General features: G+C 42.4%; 1 protein-coding gene across 1 annotated transcript in view; it reads left to right on the top strand.

Annotated features, from left to right (window-relative positions):
- Positions 1–12,651, top strand: part of col7a1l (collagen type VII alpha 1-like) — a 124,035-nt gene that overhangs the window by 12,308 nt on the left and 99,076 nt on the right. The window contains exon 2 of the mRNA XM_088347855.1: positions 6,858–7,066. Within this exon, the coding sequence (XP_088203981.1) occupies positions 6,973–7,066 (94 nt within the window). The 5' untranslated portion in view covers positions 6,858–6,972. The remainder of the gene's footprint in view (positions 1–6,857; positions 7,067–12,651) is intronic.

Raw genomic sequence — 12,651 nt, 5'->3', positions numbered from 1 at the left:
GTACCGTTTTTTTCCGTTGCAAACAAAGCAAGCGGTTTGATGCTACTGTGCGCATGCGTCTGCCGCCTCAGATTTCATGTGCTAGTAATGTAGTGAAAGGAAGTCCGTCTCTTTTTAGTGAAGCGGCTTTTTCGGCTCAACTCATTAAAGAGAGCCGGCTCTCAAACGGCTCACTTGCTTTGATGCATTATATTATGAATCATTATTGAAATTAGTGTAAAAGGAGAAAATGAAAAAAGACAGGTTTGCGGTTATCCCTTTAATCAGTATATTTCCAACAGGGTTGGGTAGGGTTACTTTAACTGGATTACTTTCAATTACTTTTGGATTACTCCAATACCAAATTTGCTAATAAAAGACAAAAGAAACTGAATATGAATAAAATGACTAAATTTTGTGCAGGCTTGGGGAGTAACGGAACACATGGAACGGCAAAAATGATGTTGGCAAGCTGTGTGGATTTGTTTCATTTTGTTTCTGTCGCATTTTATGTTAGTTTTGCAAGAGATCAAAGCCAGGAGAGAAAGCTTACCACATGTTGTGAGTCATCATTTGACTCACACTTAGTTTCTTTTGTCTTTTATTAGCATATTTGGTATTGGAGTAATTCAAAAGTAAATGAAAGTACTCTAGAAAATGAGAAAATGTATTATTCTATGTATTTTTTTCCTTCTACAGTGAACGTCCAAGCTACTTCATTTTTGAACTTTATTCATAATAAACCTCATTCATTAGGGGCGGCAGTAGCTCAGGAGGTAGAGCGCTCGTCTTGGGATCTAGGGATCCCAGTTTGAATCCCGGTTTGTCCGTGTTACATGTCGAAGTGTCCTTGGGTAAGACACTGAACCCCTAATACCCCCAATAAGCAGGTTAGCGTCTTACATGGCTGCAATACAAGGCCGCTATTGGGAAATGTGAAGCACACTGCTTTGGGAAGTCATTGACTTGAAAAGCGCTATATAATTGCAGATCATTTCATCATTTCATTCATGTCGAGCAACTCGACATTAATGTTAATTAACAATAAATATGATATGACGAAACACATGTACAATATAACATGTTAAACTACATAAACAAACACGGTTGGAAAAAAAAATACGGTGTGAGATTATTTTGTATGGGAAAATACAACATTTTGTAAGGGCATGGAGCCCTGGAGCGCGACAGGTATGGTTTCAGACTATAATAACGCGGAAGGAATCATTCCTGCAGCCGACTGCAGAGTATTCCTGCATGCCGGCTGTCATACAGTCATTCATGAAATCCTTCACACCTGACCGGTTCCTTTCTAGGTGAATCGGATACATGCAGAGACAGATCTGGTATGCGAGGAGGTGGCGAAGTGGGTTGCCGCAAGGGCCCGCAAAGGTTGTAAATGTCATCTCGTTTTACCAAGGCGGTTAAACCGCAACCAATTATTTCCCTAAATGGCTTCTTGTTCAACTCAATCATGTTTTATGGCCCTTTGGTGTATGGAGGGATTGGAGGGCCAATCCTGCCATATGTAGAGATAAATGTAGGAATAAATTAGAATTAGAGCGTCCACCCGCGTTGAAACCATTTTTGCACCCCAATTTAGGATTTTAGTCTCCATCCAGCTCTGTCAGGACCAGAACGGAGACAGGACCCACTTGCGTGCATTTCTCTTAGTTTTATTGGGAAAAAGGGAAAGTATAGTACACACGATCTGTAGACTGCTGGTCGCGGGGAGCAGGTTGCTCGGACGTGGAAGTGGTATTTCCGTGCCGAGCGATGGCGGTGTCGGGAGCAGAAAAAAACAGGTCAGTAGCTGGGACGGGGGTGTCAAGGTTGCCATGGCGCCCAATTGGCCCCGCCCATGGACACCAGCTGAAACGCGTTGACGGATTGTTGCCGGACTACGACGCTGTCTTGTGAGTCGCCTGGTGTCAGAGCGTCCGCAAAACTCGTGTTAAACTCTGTTGTGATATGCCAAGCCTGTGAATCCCCGTTTTGCCTGTATTTTTTTGCTCTTATTTTGTCAAGCCTGTGTGTTTTGCCTGTTTTGTTCTCGCCCTGAGCTGTTTGATTTTGACCGCTTCCTCGTGGCAATCAATCCACTTCCGCGACCGACGATCCACGGATCGAGTGTGCGCTCATTCCTCTTCTCCCTAATAAACTGTGAGTAACGTTACGCGATTGGGTTTTGCTTCCTTTTTCTTGTCCTGGTACGTGACAGGAGGAGCGAAAATCGTGGTCGAGATCAGAAAAAGGATCAGAGCCGAGAAACAGACGGGAACCAGAACAGGAGAGAGTCAGGGTCGGAAAGCTTGCCTAGCGTAAGATGTGGTTCGCAGACGGACTGACAACTGGTGACGGGAAGACGGGGGTTTAAAAAGTGACAGGGAGAGCAGTTGGCTCCAAAGGAGCAGGCTCAGGTGCCTCGCATCAGTATTAATGACGGGCTCAGTTTTACTTTTTGGGGTTTCCGTCCTGACCTAGGAAAGTAAAACGTCTTTCTGGGAAGGCTGCTGAGCAGGCATTACAAAAAAATTCCAATTTGATTTTCACATCTGATGTAACCTACCTGACTGTCTGCAGAAGATGATATTCAATTTCATTCTAGCCAGGGAGAGTAGAATGTCTTTCTTTGACAAAATGCCGACTTAAAAAAACAAAAGTACAGAGTGAGCATTCTTCGGGCAATTTTAGGTAAACAAAATAGAAATTTGACTGATGACCTCCAGTTTATGTTTATTTTGTTAGTTTACTGATTAACTATCAAACTGAGGTAGGTTATTATTTCATAGTAACATTTGTTTTTGTTTTCTAATCACAATGTCTTTAAAAATCCGCTACTCATAATACTGTAAAAACTGCTGCGAATGTTTAACCCAGTAATTTACTCTAAGTGACCATAAAACTAAATGAATCAATTATGGAAGATGTTCAGTTGTATTTTACGGGCAGTCCGGTTTGTATATACTCCAAATTTTGGCCTCAAAATATAGTAAGTGCAATGCGTGAAACGGTGTGTTGTGTTGGCATTGACTGATGCTTCTTTTGTATTTTCCACTTGTGAATTTACGAGTATTTTTCACATCTAGGGTAACCTATCCAACTGACATATCTAGACTTCTTCCCCCTTTTCTTGGGTGGACAGACACACAAACACTAAAACACACACACACATCTGTATATATAATTTTACGTAATAATATCCCAAACTAAAATTATCCACCACCCTTGCTTTGCTCACCACCTACTGTTGTATCCAAACATGAATATGTGCATCAAGTTTTAATCAGTACAAGGGAAGTAACAAAAGGCGCTCCACAGACAAAGGAAATTTAATAACGGGTAACAAAATAAAGTCAAAAAAAAAAAAAGCTGGATAAATAAGAAGACTTATTAAGCATAGAAGAGGTGTTGTGGACGGGCCTAAACGTCATAAAATCCGACACAGAAGATCAGTCAGTGCTGTCCTTAAATGCAGCAGTTTTAATGAGTGCTACGTGTGCCCAATCTTGTCATTAGTCCTCTGGTGTTGTCGAGCTGGCATTGGCATAGTGGAACCTCACAATTACAAATGTTTTTCACATAAATAAATGCATACGAGAATAATTTGCGTAACACCTAAATATGTGACAAAAATATGATTTTTTTTTCCATGTATTTATACATTTTGGTAATTTTTTTCATTACCTATTTCATTATTTATTTTGTCGATTTTTCTTTTGAAGCAACACCCGAAAAATTGTATCATCCAAGTATTGCGTTATTTTATTTTTGACCAATTTGGGTTATTTTTTAAGTGACTATCAAAACAACACTGTAGTTTCTGGAAGATGAATAAAAGCTTCTGTAGCACAGTTCCTTAATTGACAACTTGCGCTCTCTGCAATTTAGTCAATAAACACTGTTTTTTTTCATATTCGTCACAGTTGTGTTGACTTTCTACTCAGGAAATAATGAACCTGTCAGGTTGCTACAGTTCACTGGATGTGGCAGCACATATCATAATGTCATTTGCAAATGAAAACAGTGTTTACTTAAATATTCATAGATAAAACGCCATCAACACAAGTAGAACAATATGTACTCTACATGCAGTAATATATATATATATATATATATATATATATATATATATATATATATATATATATCAGGGTTAGGTAGGGTTACTTTAACTTGATTACTTTCAATTACTTTTGGATTACTCCAATGCCAAATATGCTAATAAAAGACAAAAGAAACGGATACATGCAGAGACAGATCGATGTATTTTAAGACGTGTACGACGTACAAGAAAACCTGTACGGAAAAACGCAAATTTGTCAATGATGGGTACCATTCGGTATACACCGACTATCACCAAACGGCAAATCAATCAAATCAAACGAGTTCGCCGCGGTAGCCTCTATCTCGGTATCGTTTTTTTTTTGTTGCAAACGAAGCGAGCGGTTTGATGCTACTGTGCGCATGCGTCTGCCGCCTCGGATTTCATGTGGTAGTTATGTAGTGAAAGGAAGTCCGTCTCTTTTTACAGAAGCGGCTTTTTCGGTTCAACTCATTAAAGAGAGCCGGCTCTCAAACGGCTCACTTGCTTTGATGCATTATATTACGAATCATTATCAAAATTAGTATAAAAGGAGAAAATGAAAACAAGACAGGTTTGTGGTTTTCCCTTTAATCAGTATATTACCAACAGGGTTGGGTAGGGTTACTTTAACTGGATTACTTTCAATTACTTTTGAATTACTCCAATACCAAATATGCTAATAAAAGACAAAATAAACTAAATATGAATAAAATGACTAAATTTTGTGCAGGCTTGGGGAGTAAGGGAACACATGGAACGGCAAAAATGATGTTGGCAAGCTGTTTAGATTTATTTTCATTTTGTTTCTGTCGGATTTTATGTTAGTTTTGCCGGAGATCAAAGAGATCAAAGCCAGAAGAGAAAGCTTACCACGTGTTGTGAGTCATCATTTTATTCATATTCAGTTTCTTTTGTCTTTTATAACCATATTTCCTATTGGAGTAATCCAAAAGTAATCGAAAGTAATCAAGTTAAAGTAACCCTACCCAACCCTGTATATTATATGTAAACCTGATAATTTTTTACAATTTTCTTTCATAAATGGTTGTTCGGATCTGCAAATTGAGGTAAATACGATATAGCAGACAAACGATATTTGAGCAGCGAAATGAAACGAGATTTACAGAGTGTGCAATAGTTGCTTAATCAAAGGTAGGCACCTGCATAAATTAAACAGGAGAATGAAATCGGTGTTTATTATCAGCATTTAGTCCTTTTGCAGAAAAAACAGCCTCCAAAGAAGACTGTCAAAAATATGGCCTGCGTTCCAGATTCAGTCTGCTGGAGGATTTAATCTGGCCCGCATACATTTCTGAGTATGCCCAAAAAAGAATGGTCACAAGTTGGGACGAGAGAGCATACGTGGTCGGGATCAAAAACGGTTTGTAAGGCGGGACAGGAGAGCAGACGTGGTCAGGATCAAAACGGGTCATAGCCGGAGACAGACGGGAGCAAAAACGGGACAGGTGGGAGTCAGGGTCGAAAATGGCTTGCCTAGTATATACTAAGGTTCGCAGACGGACTGACCACAGGTGGCAGACAGGACTGGGTTCAAATACTGACAGAGAGCCAATCAGAACCTGCGGCAGTTGGCGCCAAATGACTGGGCACAGCTGAGTCACATTAGTAATCATGACAATTAAACTAATTTCAATCTTTAAATATATGTATGCAGGTGATATATTTCACTGGAATTGCTGATCCAAACAACCAATGTTTCACATACCTGTCAAGCTGTACGTTTTTGCCGTACAAAGTACGTTTATTATGCATTTCTAGACGTGTACGACGTACAAGAAAATCTGTACGGAAAAACGCAAATTTGTCAATGATGGGTACCACCCGGTATACACAGACTATCACGAAACGGCAAATCAATCAAGTCAAACCAGTTCGCCGCGGTAGCCTCTATCTCGGTATCGTTTTTTTCCGTTGCAAACAATGCGAGCGGTTTGATGCTATTGTGTTTGTATTTTGCAAGGGAAAATACGACAGTTTGTAAGGGCATGGAGCCGTGGAGAGCGACAGGTATGGTTTCATCAAGCAAAATCTTAAAAATGATCAGCGGTGCCCAATATATATTTAAACATGTTCAGATTTAGATATACTTTATTGTCATTCTTGTACACATGTATGCAAAACAAAATGTCGATACATCTGACTCCTTGAATGTACAGATATAAATATGTAGTATTGAGTTGGAGTATTGAAATACTAAATAATTATAGCTATGAGTACTATACAGTACAGTAGTGCAAAGAGTGCAAGAGGAGCAGCTGAATAGATGTCCAAAATGGGCAGTCAGGTAAACAAGTCACTACACAATAACAATAACAATGGAGTACGGTAGTGCAGAGGAGAACAGATGTGCAAAGGAGTGGCTAGGTACAAGAGAACTGCCAGTAGTGTTGAGTCCACCTCTGCAACGGGCCCATTTTGTTTTACGAAGGAGTCCTAAATTCCAAACTGCGTTTGTTTAGACGTGGCAGTAATTGCCTGTGATGGCTGGTGATGTATTTGACGATTTCCAAAAACTGCTGCGCGATACTTTTACACCTTCTTGCCACCGGCGGAATGCGTTGTAAAACTGTCCGCAAGTTGAAACCCCAACTTTTATGATCCCCCTTCTCTCTTTTACTAGGACAATTTGCAATAAATAGATCATAAACAGTGAACGATTTGCATGGGCCCCAGCCCGACGCGTCTGCGAGGGCCCCGTCTCAGCAGGTTAAACATAACGTTAAAAAATGGCCGCTCATGCTTTATCTCTCTTTGACTTTCTCTGTCTCAGATAAGCGGGAAGGAGCGCCGGAATTGATGATCCCGTAGTGCCGGCGTGGAAGGGGATTTGTGAGGCGAACCTGCACCGTGGAAGAAGAGGAGGGAGCGATTGGCTAGAGGCGAAGATGAAGAGGATAAATCCTGGGGCCCGAATTCGCGTTTGCATGCTTCTCCTGTTGCTTTGCCTCCTGAGCCACAGCGTCAATGCTCAGGCTGAAGGTATGACATCACACCTCATCTCATTAGCTGCACCGCTTATCCTCAGTAGGGTTGCGGGGGTGCTGGAGCCCATCCCAGCAATCATCGGGCAGTGGGCAGGGGACACCCTGAACTGGTTGCCAGCCAATCGCAGGGCACACAGGGACAGACAACTCGCTCGCTCATTCACACCTAAGGACAATTTGGACCGTCCAATCCACCTGAAATGCATGTCTTTGGAATGTGGGAGGAAACCGGAGTGCCCGGAGGAAACCCACGCAGGCACGGGGAGAACATGCAAACTCCGCGCAGAAAGTCCGGTAGCTGGATTTGAACCCACACAGGTTCCCAAGACCTTAGAACTGTGCCGCACACGCGCTAACCACTGCCCCACCGTGCTGCCCATGATATCACACTTCGCACCAAAATCTTCCCACTATAAGGTGCACAGAGTTACAGTGTCTTGCGAAACTAATTGGCCCCCTTTAACTTTGTGACCTTTTGCCACATTTCAGACTTTAAACATAAAGATATAAAAAAAAAGAGGCAAAGAGGAACAAAGAAAGAGAGAGCACGAGAGAGAGAGAGAGACACAGAGAGAGAAAGAGACAAAGAGGAACAAAGAAAGAGAGATAGAAATACAACCAATGTTCCCTGTAATTTTCCACGGGTCTGAGCTTTCACACAAAGTTGGTGAGCAACGCTTGAAACAACAATGAGCAACCATAATCCCAAGTGTGGCAACTAAGTGTGAATTTCCCTTCGGGGATGAATAAAGTATCTATCTATCTATCTATCTATCTAAGTCATTATCAAACATGTCCAAAACTTGACATCACGTTACATTTTGCTGAGTTTCCGGCAATGCAAAATTATTTTCTCTTTTGAATGAATTGACTCATGTACTATTGCAAAGGTTGTACGGCCTACAAACGTCGTTTGTTCTTACAATTCTTTCACAAGATATCCATTCATTTATATTGTGTTTAACAATTAGCCTCTTTAAACACCTATGGGTCACTGATTAAAATCAGAAAACATTGTCTCCAACGGTAATCGAACCTGGGCCGTGGCGGTGAGGGTGCTGGGACTTTGCGTCCAGACTACTCGTGGAACAGATGACATATGAAAAGGCAGTGAGGCAGTTGTGTCAAACACACTGCCCGCAGGCCGCTATAAATATCTGAGTATGTCACAAAAACTGACCCGCCTGTGATCAGAAAGTCCGGATCTGGCCCCGGAGCCAAACTAAGTTTGACATCCTTGAGTTAGACCAGTAGTGCCAAACAGGTGGCCCGCAGGCCGGATCAGGCCCGCTGAGGGATTGAATCCGGCCTGCGAGACAACGCTGAGGGAAGTGCAAGAGAAAAACGAGCTGCAGGTTGAAATTACTCCACTTGATGTTGCCAAAGCTAGGTGGCTCTCATAAAGATGCTGTAGTTGTATTTCTCTCTCCCTCTCTCTCTCTTTCTCTGTTTTTGTCTCTCTCTCTCTGTGTTCCTCGTTGTCTCTCTCTCTCTCTCTGTTCCTCGTTGTCTCTTTCTCTCTCTCTCTCTCTCTCTCTTTAGTCCTTTTTGTTGTCTCTCTCTCTTTAGTCCTCTTTGTTGTCTCTCACTCTCTCTTTAGTCCTCTTTGTTGTCTCTCTCTCTCTCTCTCCCTTTAGACCTCTTTGTTGTCTCTCTCTCTCTCTCTTTAGTCCTCTTTGTTGTCTCTCTCTCTCTCTCCCTTTAGACCTCTTTCTTGTCTCTCTCTCTCTCTCTCTCTCTCTCTCCCTTTAGTCCTCTTTGTTCTCTCTCTCTCTCTCTCTCTCTCTCTCTCTCTTTAGTCCTCTTTGTTGTCTCTCTCTCTCTTTAGTCCTCTTTGTTGTCTCTCTCTCTCTCTTTAGTCCTCTTTGTTGTCTCTCTCTCTCTCTCTCTCTCTCTCTCTCTCTCTTTAGTCCTCTTTGTTCTCTCTCTCTCTCTCTCTCTCTTTAGTCCTCTTTGTTGTCTCTCTCTCTTTAGTCCTCTTTGTTGTCTCTCTCTTTAGTCCTCTTTGTTGTCTCTCTCTCTCTCTCTTTAGTCCTCTTTGTTGTCTCTCTCTCTCTCTCTCTCTCTCCCTTTAGTCCTCTTTGTTCTCTCTCTCTCTCTCTCTCTCTCTCTCTTTAGTCCTCTTTGTTGTCTCTCTCTCTCTCTTTAGTCCTCTTTGTTGTCTCTCTTTCTCTCTCTCTCTTTAGTCCTCTTTGTTGTCTCTCTCTCTCTCTCTCTCTCTCTTTAGTCCTCTTTGTTCTCTCTCTCTCTCTCTCTCTCTCTTTAGTCCTCTTTGTTGTCTCTCTCTCTCTGTCTCTCTCTCTTTAGTCCTCTTTGTTGTCTCTCTCTTTAGTCCTCTTTGTTGTCTCTCTCTCTCTTTAGTCCTCTTTGTTGTCTCTCTCTCTCTCGCTCTTTAGTCGTCTTTGTTCTCTCTCTCTCTCTCGCTCTTTAGTCCTCTTTGTTCTCTCTCTCTCTCTCTCTTTAGTCCTCTTTGTTGTCTCTCTCTCCCTCTCTTTTTAGTCCTCTCTGTTGTCTCTCTCTCTCTCCCTTTAGTCCTCTTTGTTGTCTCTCTCTCTCCCTTTAGACCTCTTTGTTGTCCCTCTCTCTCTCTCTCTTTAGTCGTCTTTGTTCTCTCTCTCTCTCTCTCTCTAGTCGTCTTTGTTGTCTCTCTCTGTCTCTCTCTCTCTAGTCCTCTTTGTTGTCTCTCTCTCTCTCTCTTTAGTCCTCTTTGTTGTCTCTCTCTCTCTCTTTAGTCTTCTTTGTTGTCTCTCTCTCTCTCTCTCTCTCTCACTTTAGTCCTCTTTGTTCTCTCTCTCTCTCTTTAGTCCTCTTTGTAATGAAATGAAATGAAATGATCTGCATTTATATAGCGCTTTTCAAGTCAATGACTTCCCAAAGCGCTTTACATTGTGCTTCACATTTCCCAATAGCGGCCGTGATCTCTGCCATGTAAGGCGCTAACCTGCTTATTGGGGGTAATTGGGGGTTCAATGTCTTACCCAAGGACACTTCGACATGTAACACGGACAAGCCGGGATTCGAACTGGGATCCCTTAATCCTAAAACGATCGCTCTACCTCCTGAGCTACTGCCGCCCCTGTTCTCTCTCTCTCTCTTTAGTCCTCTTTGTTCTCTCTCTCTCTCTCTCTCTTTAGTCCTCTTTGTTGTCTCTCTCTCTCTCTCTTTAGTCCTCGTTGTTGTCTCTCTCTCTCTCTTTAGTCCTCTTTGTTGACTCTCTCTCTCTCTCTCTCTCTTTAGTCCTCTTTGTTGACTCTCTCTCTCTCTCTCTTTAGTCCTCTTTGTTGTCTCTCTCTCTCTCTTTAGTCCTCTTTGCTCCCTTCTCTGTGTGTCTTATTTTGCTTTTGCGATTAAGGGTGTCACAAATAAACATGACTTGACTTAAAAACGCTTGTTAGCAAGCGTGAGGGGGATGGCTGACCGCCTGTTAGAAAGCCTGTGTTTACCTTAATATTGTAAGCTTTCCTTATTGCTAACGTTTTCAAGGCAGTGTTCAGAATATTGATGCTGGTTTTAGGTTGTTTTGCACTAAGCATTCATGGGTGTTAGTGGAGCATGCTGCGGATGCGAGCAGGCCACCCTGATAAGGCAACACTGCCATCTAGTGATAAGACGAGTCTAGTTAAGTTATAGTGCTACAAATACTGTAAGGTGGGAGACACTTCTCTTTTCATGTTAGAGGTTTGACATTCTTGTTTTTCTTTTGTTTGTGGAAAATTCGTCATGTAGGGGTCAACTGTTTAAAATTCAGTCAACTAAAAATCTACTGCTCTTTTTCAAATTTAAAGGTACAGTATTCTCAAATTCAGGCACAGTTAATGTCTTGGGAACCTCCTGCATGGGTTCAAATCCAGCTCCAGACTTCCTGTGCGGAGTTTGTATGTTCTCCCCGTGCTTGCGTGGGTTTCCTCCGGGCACTCCGGTTTCCTCCCAGATTCCAAAAACATGCATTTCAGGTGAATTGGCCGGTCCAAATTGTCCCTAGGTGTGAATGAGCGAGCGAGTTGTCTGTCCCCGTGTGCCCTGCGATTGGCTGGCGACCAGTTCAGGGTGTCCCCTGCCCACTGCCCGATCATTGCTGGGATGGGCTCCAGCACCCCCGCGACCCTACTGAGGATAAGCGGTGTAGCTGATGAGATGATTATTCTCAAATTCTAAATCATGCAAAATATTAGAATAGTACATGTTTTTGCATGAAATTTATATGTATTTCATTGGTATTTTCTGAAGCACAGCGCCTGGGTTGGTTAGCGCGTAGCCCTACTGTGCAGAGGTCTAGGGTTTGATTCCAGCTACCGCAGCCTCACCGAACAAAGCTTGCTTGTTCTCCTTGTGCTTGTGCGGGTTTCCTCACTCTCGTTTTGAAGACTACTCCTCAAAACCCCCAGAAATTCAAAAGTATTATGTACAAATTCTGTTATTTTACACTCAAGCACTCTGGTTTCTTAGGTTCCGGTCCAAATTGTCCCTGTGTGAATATGTGCGTAAATGGTTGTATGTCTCCGTGTGTAACATCTGAGTTGCTATTTTAGGAATTAATTGCGAAGTGAGGCAGTATGGCGGGGCAGTGGTTAGCACGTGTGCGGCACAGTTCTGAGGTCATGAGATTGAACCTCCTATGTGGAGTTTGCATGTTCTCCCCGTGCTTGCGTGGGTTTCCGCCGGGCACTCCGGTTTCCTCCCACATTCCAAAAACATGCATGTCAGGTTAATTGGTAGGTCCTAATTGTCCCTAGGTGTGAATGAACGAATGGATTGTCTCTGTGACTGGCTGGCAACCAGGTCAGGGTGTCCCCTGCCCAGTGCCCGAAAATAGCTGGGATGGGCTCCAGCACCCCCGCCACCCTACTGAGGATAAGCGGTGCAGATAATGGATGGATGGATGGAATTGCAAAGTGGTAACAAAAAAAGCAGGTTCAAAAAGGTTGGTGACTCCTTGTCTAAATGATCTCCAAATGCCAAAAGCATTTACGCCAGGGCTTTCCAACATGGTACCCGAGCGTATCTCCCTACAACACTCGAGTTGGCCATGGACAGATTCTGGAAATAGCTCACCAAAGATGGGTCATTGCAGTTTCCAACTGATGTTTTAGATTAGAATAGAATAGAATAGAATATACCTTTATTGTTACAAAATGGGTTGAACATATTGTGACAACGAAATTGGACGTGGCACTCCAGTATCACATTTAACAGTGAGGATAAAAGAAAAGAAAGAAGATAAAGGAACAAAGAAGATAAAGGTTATAATTTACACAATATATACACAAGAAATGTGGGCATGTAGGATGTTACATACAGTTTTGGGATCGTTTTAGTCGTTGAGTTAATAATTACAACCTGGTAGTCACTGGGAGCTGGTATCAGTACTCTCACACACCATCGGGAAACTGTCCTGAAGATCCAGGTGGTCAATGGATCCGTAAACAGTGAATAACATAAAGATGAAATAGTAATACCATCAGTAGTTATTTTAGTTTGTTTAATTTGTTGGTGATAGGCATGAGTGGAGAGGTGTTGTAAAAGGATAGTGGGATGTTTGGGCATGTTCTAAGGGATGGGCAGGGCACCTGTATGATGCGG

This window comes from Urocampus carinirostris, chromosome 11 (assembly GCF_059441175.1).
Source record: "Urocampus carinirostris isolate Australia breed hairy pipefish chromosome 11, RoL_Ucar_1.0, whole genome shotgun sequence".
Lineage (NCBI taxonomy): Eukaryota > Metazoa > Chordata > Actinopteri > Syngnathiformes > Syngnathidae > Urocampus > Urocampus carinirostris.
The sequence above is the reverse complement of the archived record's forward strand: the minus strand, read 5'-3'. Positions and strand labels throughout refer to the sequence as shown.